The sequence below is a fragment of the Ylistrum balloti genome, unplaced genomic scaffold, assembly GCF_031769215.1.
Source record: "Ylistrum balloti isolate Yb309-2 unplaced genomic scaffold, AGI_CSIRO_Ybal_v1 Utg371058, whole genome shotgun sequence".
Lineage (NCBI taxonomy): Eukaryota > Metazoa > Mollusca > Bivalvia > Pectinida > Pectinidae > Ylistrum > Ylistrum balloti.
In genome coordinates, this window is record NW_026782585.1 from 414,751 (window position 1) to 427,903 (window position 13,153).

The 13,153-nt window shown below is 33.5% G+C and overlaps 1 protein-coding gene across 1 annotated transcript; it reads right to left on the bottom strand.

Moving 5' to 3' along the window:
* Positions 1–435: 435 nt before the first annotated feature.
* Positions 436–12,930, bottom strand: LOC132560406 (gamma-soluble NSF attachment protein-like). The gene is made up of 10 exons (XM_060225073.1): positions 12,863–12,930; positions 11,011–11,078; positions 10,364–10,448; positions 9,649–9,666; positions 9,062–9,202; positions 8,235–8,301; positions 6,211–6,281; positions 5,755–5,913; positions 5,426–5,555; positions 436–4,934 (listed from the first exon to the last, which is right to left on the bottom strand). The coding sequence occupies exons 1-10, from the start codon at positions 12,928–12,930 to the stop codon at positions 4,782–4,784; spliced, it is 960 nt and encodes a 319-aa protein (XP_060081056.1). The 3' UTR covers positions 436–4,781.
* Between the last annotated feature and the right edge of the window lie 223 nt (positions 12,931–13,153).

Genomic DNA, 13,153 nt, shown 5'->3' on the forward strand with positions numbered 1-13,153 from the left:
TCCTGGAAAACAGGGAGGCTGTTCATTATATTATGAAATTAGTTGTGACCATGCGATGGTTAGATCATAATGAATTATGTCATAAGTGTGGTCAGTTGTATAATGACTTTGCCATTCATATAATATTACATTGTAGTTCAACTGAAGAATTAAGAGACGAATGATGGTGCGAAATAATTAATATTAGTGATATTTGTTCAGTGTATATTGGCAGGCCCTAGAGGCAAGTCGATTATTTCATGTTCTGATTGGAGGAAACTTATCTTATGACTTATGTAACTCCGACTTGGAAGAGTTCCGCACAAAGTCAGTCAGGATAATCTTTCAAATGATAACATCATATTACAAATGACATATGTATTTGATGTTCTCTTATTATTGTAATCTTGGTTGTGGAGGAAATAAAGAGTATATATATAGACAAAAAGACGGATGATATTTTTAAGGAATGTTTATTATCTGAAGTCTGTTCACCTTGGACAAAATTGATTAAATATTGGCTACATGGATTTCTTACAAACAAAAATGACAGCCTCATTCTCCAGCATACCCACACATACATCTGATAGCCAGAGATTGGCATAAATAATAATAAAATTGTTGAAAACTAGCTTGCTTAAGAGTGTGAAATATTTACATAGATTCATTTAATTTGTTAATTTAATGTGATAGATCAAACATCTAACAACTCCTTGTATTTTCTAAAACATTATACATTCCTTGATACAATTTGTAAACACGTTTTGCTCAAAAGAAAAGTTCAGCCATGAAACATTTCCCTCAGGTTGGTAAGTATATATGGGAAAAGATTTATGTATATCACAACCAGAATTCATTTATGACATTTCAGTGACAACACTTTGTTACCTCCATCAAACAAAATCTCACACTTTTATCTTTCTAGTGATATGTTAGAATTACATTGTTGCTTTTTGTAAATCCTGTTTTTTTTTTGTTTTTTTTTGTAGGAATCTGGATCTAAAAGTGAGTGTTAATATAAATTTCAAAATCCTTACAATACCCTCAAAGGCATGTGGGTGCAAGAAAGACTTTCAACAATGGTTTGAATCCCTCATGTTTTTTTTTGGGAAGTTTTTTTTTAATATTTGTTAGCTGGAATCCATCCTCGCATTCAAATATTTGCCAGTGATAAAAAAAGTAAGATTTATCACAATGTGTACTCTAAAATCTATACACTACACATTTTTTAAATGTTTTAATAATTAATTATTGATGATGGTTGTTTAATGGAATCAGGCCTTGCTCTTTTTACAAATCTCTGCTACTAATAGGTGGACATGCACACATAATAGTACTGCTAACCTACACATTCCTTCTCTTAGTAATGAAGGTCTAGAGTTATCTGCTCTTGTGAGCAGGTATTGAATGTTATTTTCAATTAATTTGTGGGATTAATATTAAAAAAAAAATCTTGGGAAAATGACATAATTTTTCTGTAAAAACTAATAATGTGACAATCAACATCAGCTAATATGAACAGATAACTTTACATTATGAAAAACAGAATATCAATTGTCCAACGATTTCTGTAAATTCAAACAACAAATTGACTTTAATTCTCTGCTACTAGTACGTAAACTGTCATACCAAATTGTACTTTATAACGTCCTTCATATGACAGCTATCTGATGATTTCTGAAAATTGAAATCAGAGAGTATAATAATTCTCAATAAAAAACAAAAATTATTTAATTATGAAACACCATACAACCACTAACATGAATCAACATACATACATCAATCACTCAGGAGTCCTTACAGGAACATATACAAACATGTACACGCATCCAATCACACACTCATGTCAATATGTTTTATGTTAACATTTAAACCATTTTAACACATAACTAACAAAACAAACAAAACAACAGACTTTGCAACATCACTCCTGTAACTATTAACAGAACAGTGTATCAGACAATAATGTAATGTAAACAAATCATATCACATTTTCACTCTTCTTCATGTCCATGTAAAAGAATTATCATAATTTTGAATATTTTGTGTTCAAGTTTTCACTATTCCTTGAATAAACATTAATTCCTTTTCATATTTTTATGATTCTCTGTTCCAGTAATAAATTCCACCTTTTATAACAAATTATACATGTCTGGTGTATATATCAATTATAATGGTCTTCAGCATTTTCTGTGTCCTAATGTATTTTTCTTCTTGTTCAAGTCAGTAAAATAAATATTGACAATTTACAAATTGATATTGTTTTACATATAAGACCATGTAAATGACCCTTCACTGACAAGGATGAGTCTACACCTTACTCTGTTGTACAGTCCTTTGTCTCACACACAATAAATATTTTCTCACCTTTTCTAAAGCAAAATAAATAATGATACTGGAATCAGACCTCAATAGGCCAAGTTAATTAATTCATTTAGTCATAAGATTGAAATATGTTTATGCAAGTACATAACAAAATCTTGCTAAAACAAAGTACTGTAAACAAACTTAATTTGGTGCAATCTGTTTTAGAACATTGTCAAAATTAGCATAAAGATTAATTAGTGCATCAAATAAAGCTGCTATCTAATTAACATACAGAAAGTCGAGTGAAACAATCATATTTCAGAACAATACATTCAATGCAAAAATGAGCTAAATTATGATTAACACAAAATTTACGCATGTTTATAGTATGATGTCCTGAATAACTCTCAAATTTTCAAACTTATCCTTTAATAAGCCCAGGGAGACTGCACACAGTCTTTCACTAAGTGTAGGTGAATGTAGGGTTTTCAGAGGAAAAGTTAATATCATTTGTTGACAATTCTATTTCACTTCAATGGGTGAGCATATTAACTGGCATAGGCCTATAGTAAGATAAATATGGTAATATAATCAAGAATGAGTATAGCACCTAATGTGATTATTGAAAAACTGAACAGCAGTTTGGTGTATATACTGATATTATGAAAGGTTATTATCAAAATCACACACACATTCATAAACGCCTTTAACATGAAAAATATGAATTGTAAATTGCTTTTTGATAACAATTAATTAAACAAATCTTCAGGAGACATGAATGTCTAGGAATCATAAGGTATTCACAACTACTATGTGAATATTCTTACCAATCTCAAATTTTACCCAATATTATAATCTCCAGCATATTTCTTCTGATCAATAAGAGAGATTTGGCGCCCCGGGGTTAAGTAGGTTTTATTGGAATAACCCGAATAAGACTGTAAAATTATTCAACATCAACTGTTCTGTAATTTATACAGCCAGGAAGAAAATTAATATAAAGATAAAGTAAAATCTTAACCATTTCCTAAACAATTATTTAAGTATATAAACTGCTTAGGTACACATAGCAAGACCATGTATAAAACTAAAATACAATACTTGTACAGTATCAATTCTTCAACCAAGTTTTATAATCACATAGAAATTTCCAATCAAATTCAAATCACACAGAAGTAACAATATATTTAATACATTGATATTGCACATGTTTATAGATGACATCAGAACTATGCTAACGATCACTGGTCTACTCTGTTCCCAAACAACACTCAACAAGATATGGCAGACCTCAATTTGGTTAGTAGTTAATTCTGTAGGTTTCTGAGATCTTCAACGTTCATTTACTATTTACATACCTGTATTCATCGTCCAATAAGCCCATGGTACCAACATATACAGTAACCTTGGACTCATATCAGAAAGATGTGCTTATTGGCTTATTGTACGCCAATGAAGTAAGCATTTATTGCCATTTCTAGGGAAACATATGTAGGTGGATTTTTTTTACCAGTCCTGGGCTTATTTCCAGATAAATAAGATTATTAATTAGCACATTTATGACTGTCCCTATAATAACTAATGAAGTATTGACAGGATAGCCACTTCTGTGAATCTGAATTGAACCAATTTTTTTAAATAAAAAGTTAGGTGAAACAGTTCATCGTTACATCTATTAATATAAATATACAGCATTCCATCAATTCTTTTACTGTCTAAACTATTAAACATTAAGAACTTATTTACCATATCATAATTGAAGAGTGAGTTAAATTTAATTTAATTCACGGAATTGCATAGAATTATTTTTTTCAATTTCTAACTTTTGTTGGGTTTCCACTCTAATTAAATGGTTCTTTTTCTCCCTTGGACGGCTCCCAGATTCAGTACATTAATGGAGCATGATATCCGTTGATACAGTAAATATCTTTCTACACTGGAATCAATTTTCACTAGAAATACATTTTGTGGTAGAAATACAATCATAAAAACAGTGAAAATTAGAATCGCACAAAAATAATAGCTTTCACAGTGAATCAGCTTTCTTCCAAATGATCATAAACAAGCTTTTTTCACAATAGAAATTCTAAAAACGACCAAAAACGTATGTTAACAAGTACGTTTTTCACAAAAAATACCCTGTAAATGACAGAAAAAGTAAATTAAGAAGCACTTTGAAACATTTTGCTGATAATAGTAGAAAAAAGTTAAAAAGTTGATTTCATTTACAAGTTGTTCTAACATAGAATGCCATTTTAGATTGAAGAAACTCCAATGTGTTGACTGTCAATCAGCAGCCCCACGTTGTACAAGTTGTCTACTAGATGATAGTAGTATCATTCTAACTTCACAGTCTATATAGTAATCCATGTATAAACTACAACTTTGTGGAATGATTTAAGTCCCAGAGTCTGTGGTCCACTTCCATAGTTATCTTGCTAAGGATTACCTCTCTTCGTAAGTCCCAGGCTATTACACAGAGAGAAGAATTCTTTTCAACATAATCCTCCCTCCTCTAGGTCATCTTCATCAAGCTGTGCTCTGGAAGTCTGGCCAGGAGCTACAGACCCACTCACTGCCTCCTGGTGTCTGGGAACTCGACGGCCCATTCCGGCAGGTATCTCCATATCCCTTGCAAGTTTGGCAAACTGGAAAAAATATCAATCAAATCAGCATCACTTCATGTAAAACAGAAAAATGAAAATTTATACATATAAACACCAAATATTAACACTAGTGTTACCACAAACTTAGATATAGATCTAGGTCAATTTCTGAGACACTTCAGATACATATAAACACCAAATATTAACACTAGTGTTACCACAAACTTAGATATAGATCTAGGTCAATTTCTGAGACACTTCAGATACATATAAACACCAAATATTAACACTAGTGTTACCACAAACTTAGATATAGATCTAGGTCAATTTCTGAGACACTTCAGATACATATAAACACCAAATATTAACGCTAGTGTTACCACAAATTTAGATATAGATCTAGGTCGATTTCTGATACACTTAAGAGAGGGAGAAAAAAATATTGATGAATAGGTCAGTTTTATTTGATAGCTTGCAAAGAAATTGAACTATTTGTCTGATTGTAGAGCTGCTTTTGTGAGTAAATGACTCACAGCATTGTCCATGAACTTGATGGTTGGGGACGAGAGAGCTGCACGGCACCCTTCCTCATCTCCATCACTGTATGTCTGGATCAACTCATCAATCAAAGCCGCCTCCTCACTGTCACCAAACCCCGGATACCTTTAATTTAATGATGCAAAATTATTCCTTAGTCACAAAACAACTGACAGGTCACTGTATTTATCCTGTAATTAGCCTGTGTCTGGTCATAAGCCAACAGATTTAGAGCTGCTTAGCAAAATCTTCAACAAGTCCATAATTACATTGCATATATGATTAATTTCACAAGTACCCAGAGGATTTAAAATTTATTGTTTACCCAAGGGCAGAGTTGTAGAACTGTTCTGCTCCGACAGGATCACCCTGCTTCAAGTAAACCAATATAGCACCAATCAGGACGCGGCTGATGGCAGGGAAATTTTCAACAGAAGCTAGAAAGTCAATTTCTCTCTTCAGTGCAGTTAGTGCCTCATCATACCTGGAAGAAATAGTGAAGTATTTTTGTTTGCTAATTTCACATATTCAGACAGAGCAAAAAGCTCACCATTCTATAATCTTCTGGGATGGCAGACTGTTGCATAATTACAGAAGTTTCTGTCTGATATTTTGTTTGTGACAAAAATTGAAGATTTTAAATTTTAGTGTGTTCAAATGAAAAATTTTGTGACTAGTTTCTTAAATCACAAATCAAATTGAAACCCAATTATGATAAAGTCAATTATTCAGGAAACAGGCATTGCTGCATCAAACTTCAGGTCATTTGGGCTTGACTTACTTCTGAAGGTGAATCAATAGCCTTGCTGCCTTTCCAATAAACTCTGCACATTGTCTCGGTTTATCTTCAAGCTAAAAAAAAGGTATATATTTACATTGTTTAACAAAGGAAAAAAACAATGGCAAACACAATTTCTTTTCATTGAAAAAATAATGACATAATTCACAACTAAATTAAGAGTTTTCAACAAGATTTTTTGAGGATTTTATTTTTATTATCATTATTTCCTGTCCTCGCTGGAAGAAAAAAAAATAAGAAAAAAAAGGCTTTCTTTGGAGAAACCCTTTATCCTAGTAGGCAATCCCTCCAACAAGAAGTAGCAGTCTTGGAAATGTTAGTTTAAATAGAATTATATCTGCAAAATGTAATGCAGAAAAAGTATGGTTTCACAATGTTGCAGTTACCGCTCTCACAAACTGATGTTATCTGGATATTGTATTGGACTTTAAATAAAGTTTATTCTAAACATCTTTAAAATCAAAAGTTGATGACAGCCATACAGAAACCTTGTTTACTCTTTCATGGCAATTATCCTCCCTTTATATAATGTCAAACATTGTAGCGCCACTTTACTGGACAGATGGTGGCAGTGTAATGTCAAACTACATTACGCCACTTAACTGGACAGATGGTGGCAGTGTAATGTCAAACTTCATTACGTAACGTCACTGGACAAATGGTGGCAGTGTAATGTCAAACTACATTATGCAAATTCACTGGACAGATGGTGGCAGTGTAATGTCAAACTTCATTACCTAACTTAACTGGACAGATGGTGGCAGTGTAATGTCAAACTTCATTACGTAACTTCACTGGACAGATGGTGGCAGTGTAATGTCAAACTTCATTACGTAACATCACTGGACAGATGGTGGCAGTGTAATGTCAAACTTCATTACGTAACATCACTGGACAGATGGTGGCAGTGTAATGTCAAACTTCATTACCTAACTTAACTGGACAGATGGTGGCAGTGTAATGTCAAACTACATTACGTAACTTCACTGGACAAATGGTGGCAGTGTAATGTCAAACTTCATTACCTAACTTCACTGGACAGATGGTGGCGGTGTAATGTCAAACTTCATTACGTAACATCACTGGACAGATGGTGGCAGTGTAATGTCAAACTTCATTACATAACTTCACTGGACAGATGGTGGCAGTGTAATGTCAAACTAGATTGCGTCACTTAACTGGACAGATGGTGGCAGTGTAATGTCAAACTACTTTATGCCACTTCACTGAACAAATGGTGGCAGTGAAATGTCAAACTTCATTACGTAACTTAACTGGACCCGACAGATGGTGGCAGTGTAATGTCATACTTCATTACGTAACTTCACTGGACAGATGGTGGCAGTGTAATGTCAAACTACATTATGCCACTTCACTGAACAAATGGTGGCAGTGTAATGTCAAACTTCATTACGCCACTTCACTGGACAAATGGTGGCAGTGTAATGTCAATCTTCATTATGCCACTTCACTGGATAGATGGTGGCAGTGTAATGTCAAACTACATTATGCCACTTCACTGGACAAATGGTGGCAGTGTAATATCAAACTTCATTAGATAACTTCACTGGACAAATGGTGGCAGTGTAATGTCAAACTTCATTACGTAACTTAACTGGACCCGACAGATGGTGGCAGTGTAATGTCAAACTTCATTACGTAACTTCACTGGACAGATGGTGGCAGTGTAATGTCAAACTACATTATGCCACTTCATTGAACAAATGGTGGCAGTGTAATGTCAAACTTCATTACGCCACTTCACTGGACAAATGGTGGCAGTGTAATGTCAATCTTCATTATGCCACTTCACTGGATAGATGGTGGCAGTGTAATGTCAAACTTCATTAGATAACTTCACTGGACAAATGGTGGCATTGTAATGTCAAACTACAATATGCCACTTTACTGAACAAATGGTGGCATTGTAATGTCAAACTACATTACGCCACTTTACTGGACAAATGGTGGCATTGTTTTACAGTGAATGTTGACGATTGGTATACCTCAGAAACGTCACAGGCTTTCTGGAACAGCTGTACAGACTTGGTAGGGTGAGAAATTTCAACTATTCTGAAAACAAAAAATATTCACATCATCCAGAATTCCAGACCTAAAATATTTAACTTCATTATGAAATGTCTCTAGGTCGGAAAGTATTCCGTAAAATCATATATCTTCTTTGGGCTCAATTTTTTTGTGATGTTCAAAACATCAATATCTCAATGGATATTTGATTATGTGGATAAATAAATACAGTTCAATAAATGTGCTAGAATACTTTTAACAATTTGTTGACAGACAAATGCCTGGATTACGAGCTGACAAAATCAAGAAAATAACGAACCCATGAAAATGATTTTATATGTGAATGGATCTTTGTATATAAGATTTTGCCAAATAAATCTGTAAAATTTTATGCTGTCAATTATGATATTTTTTGGTAGTAACAATGATATAATATGAAGCAGGAACACAACAATTTATTGCTACATATCAACATGAAAGTCTTTTAATGAATTTCTAGAGTGATGCAGGGACATTCTGAGGTGGGATCTCATTGTAGTACTTACTGACACTGAACAACATCTTCGAGGAGCATCACATGCCATAATGAACAATTCCAGTAAAGTGTTTTGCTCAATGACATAAAAACTACAGCAAAGACCAGCCAATCCCTCAGCTAAACTCATAGGTAAGGAGGTCAAACCACACACCTCGGATCTTCACCGGAGGTTATGTAGCATAATGCTCTACCAACTGAGTTATTGTACCCCTATTAACAAAATTCAGAAAACTACTCCAGTCATAGAGTTCTAAATTTGTTACTTACTTTGCCGCCCTGTCCAGTACAAGGGCTGCTGTGTCAGGTGAACCATCCTCCTGAAATAGTTTGGCAGCATATTCCATCAAATTAATGGAATCTTCTATCATGTTGTTCTCCTTACAGATAAGACCAGCCTGCTCATATGACCTGCAACACAATTTGAGGTTCCATTTTCTGTTTAGGGGTTTAATGTTTTTTTATTAAATTTAATCTCACTGAAATGGTATGTTCAAGCGAACAGCCCAGAAGTTTGATAGCAATTATTCATGAAATGACAGAGCGGTGATAACAGTTTAGGATGGAATGGGACAGACATAGGTAATATTCTATACTGCCGAGGGGTCCTCTGTCTTAAACTGGCGTGGACCATAAAGTTGCAACAAGATGTTATTGTTAGGTTTAGACAATTGGAAACAATTTTATAATGTTTTTCCTTATCTACAGTACAAAGGGTTCCATCCATTGAGGGATATGCAGGTCACCCCCTTATATTGCCAGAAAACCGATGTTCATTTGTGCGATGTCTAGCTGTAGTAATATTCATATAGATGGAAAACAGCTCACCAACCAACCAAAGCTACATCTTTACTTACTTTGCTGCATGGAATGGCCTGTGGAAATGTTAAAGAAAATTACTGGCTGTGAAAATTGACAAGAGTTTATAAACAAAGTGGAGATGATACCTGCTATAAATAACACATAGCTTCAGTGTCGCCAACGTCTAATCACCTAAATGGGTGCCAAGTGAGTTGAGATGACAAGGGCCTTTCAAAGTGTCTTTAAGGAAAAGATTTTGTCATCAATTTTATTGTATCTGTATGTATTTAGATGGATGATATTTTATGTTTGAATCTTATTTTGAGTATACATTATCATTTTGGAATTTCAAATAACCAATTGAAATAGAAGAAATGCCAGGTGATTGAAGAAGTCAGGATATGGCCAATATCAGGTAGACCTGACAAAATCTTGTGACAATGTTGCTTAGATTTCGACAAACTAATTTTGTTCTCATGTAAAAAAAATTAAAAAATCACAAAGCATGTAATATTTGAAATTGTGTTTCTGTTATAAAATCAGACCACATGTCAAACTATGGTTAACAGAGACTGTTCTATTTCCATGCTTCCTGAGAAACAAACTACCACATATAGAGTGCCAAACTACACACCTCAGAGGTTTAAAGTCAAAACACTTTAATGACTGAACTATCCTTGCCCTCTAAATGGTTTAAGGGAGTGAAATCCAGCAAAAATGGTCATGAACACAGTATAAAACTACATAATAAAGGTGCAGTGTAAAGGATACGCATTCATTTGGAGCTGGACTTCTGCGGCTTTAATACAAGCATCTTTAGCCTCCTTCAGACACTTTGCATTTCTGTAACATGTTGCTGAAAATAAAGTAATTAAAATGACAGCTGTAGATTTATAGTGTATCTCAAAATTAAGGAAATTCAATCAGTTATTCAAGCACATGGAACTCTGCAATCAGGCAGATCGTGATCAACAATTTGTAAAAATTCTTTGTGCAAAAACTGCTGTTAGAGCTCCATAATAACTCACTGGATTGGTGTATTTTATTTTGTGGAAAGTAAAATTAGAAGGAAAGGAACCATTTTCATTGATGCGTACTTTTTTTTAATTTTTAAATTAATTTTTTGATAAATTAATCCATGTATAATTTCATAATCAAAATGATTAATCAGAGTAGCAGAGTAAAGCTGTATGATAGCGATTAAAGGCTGATACAAAAAGTGTGAGTACTGAAAATTGTCAAAAAAATGAAATGGAACCAGTATCATATCTACTCCTTTAAAACAGTAGGACATTTACCATACATAATATCGGTGAAGTACAATTGGTAATTCCTTGTATATGAACGACCATGTTAATTCACAAAATTTCAACTCGTTAAGCTACAGGGTTTTTTTATCTGATGTATAATACTAGTACCTGCTTTGTTGTATTCTGAAGCGGCCCCATCCAAGTCAGGTCTCCACTTGAATAACGATGTTTTCATACTGAAAGATCAAAATAAAACATGTCATAGCTAAAATGTAGGAGTCAAACTTAGTTTCAATAATAGTGCTTTTAAGTACAGCATCTTACCAACTGTATAATGAACATTTAAATAAAGTAAAATTACCACCTTGGTAATTTACAGAAATTTGATCAATTTCACTATGATTCTTCCATGTAACTTAAGTTATTAATTAACATCTTTGTTCACAAATTTATTTTAATATTTTGTTATGTAGATCAATGTAAAACACAATCATTGGATTTTTCATCATCTTGTTCTTCTCTGAACTCCAGTTGTCACTGTTGGTCAAGGGGAAATAACTCTTAACCCAAAGTTACAGTAATCAATATTCCAAAATACTGTAATTTTTTTAATGGGAAATAGTTTCCATTTCACTCTTTTAAACTATGGGAAAAGGGGGCAAATTCAAATTCAACAGGGACAAAAAGTGTGATTGAATGGAAATAAAAACTCCGCACATACACATGTATACATTGACCTAATGGGCAAGTATTGATTGTTGTCCTTATAGAACTATATAATCATTAATTCTATGTTCCAGTGAAAATTCTGATATTCACTATGAAAATATTGATCAATTAAGAACCATTTTTCAGGTTTCATTTATGGGTTGATTTTCTATTTAGTTGTAAAATGTGACACTTGAAAACCTGTAAACTACTAAAGCACTTGACAATGTGTCATGCATTTGATGAAGATGAAATTCTTTAAAAAATGGGTTGGAAAAAACTTAATTATATTTTTAAAAACCATATACAAGCCCTATTTGCATCCCCCCCAAGACATTTTGAAGTGAACATGGGCCACAGTGGGCTGGAATAGTTTGTGGACTCATTAGCAGTTGAAATTTCTAAATATTAAAAGCCTTTGCAATCTCAGGTGAATTTAGAATTGAGGTGTGTGATTATAGGTCCTTGGTAATAAACTTATCCAGATTACTTTCCATAGCATGTGATGTGGTTCTGCAAGGTACCCATCAGCTTTAAGTTAAAATGACCCTGACTGTTTATAGACCCCTGGCCAGCAATAAAAATGAATCAAAACCCTGAATCTTTTACTTCCAATGTCCATCACACAGGGTTTTCCATAAGAGCAGGCCGCCGGCCAATTTGACCGGCTACTTTGATCATTTGGCCGCCTCCACCAATCCAGTTCCATAATAATGTTCTGTACACGACTACACGTACATGGCAGGCCAGCCTCCTACTTTCACTACACAGCCTACTACTAACAAAATTATGGAAAACCCTTATCACAGAAACAAGAAAGAACGCATCTCAACAAACTAGACACTTATATTGAGGTAATATTAATATAAGATATATATGATGCATATTTTCCACTTTGCTATTTTTTTTATAATGACCTTTTGTTGACAACTGACTTATTACATGTACATGCCATCTAGAACAATGGAGTCTTACCATTACAATATAAAGTATCCACTATCTATAGCTACTGATCATGAGCTAGGATTTGAAACAAAAATCCTATAGACCGCTTGTAAACGGATATTTTAACTGAAATTCATTTTGCAATATAGTAGATCTAACATAATCATCTACTCATCTATAGTGTAATAAAATTCCCCATATTATCTAATAAGTGTACAAATAAACATCAAAGTTCAATCGAACCCGATCACTAGAAGCAAGAATGACAGATGACAGACCCAGGCTGCCCGGCTTGATTTTATCACATAAGTACACATAACATCTAAATCGAGCATGCTTCCCTGTAAATGATACTCCTATATATTACCATTTTTCAGCCTGACGAATATGGTCCATAGCCTCGGCGGCTTTGCGCTGTTTCATGTCACTCGCCATCTCTAGCTGCTGTCAGTCTACAAACATCAACATGACCATTAATTTAGATCTATATCACATTTCAGAAATATACAAGTATAGAATAAAAGCAGATCAACTGTGTATGGTAAATGATAAAACGCTATATATTAAATTTCTTACATCAATATATCTCATGATGATATAAAACATACATTATAAGCTTTTATTAAGTAAAAAAAATCAAAACATTTCTGATAAAAAT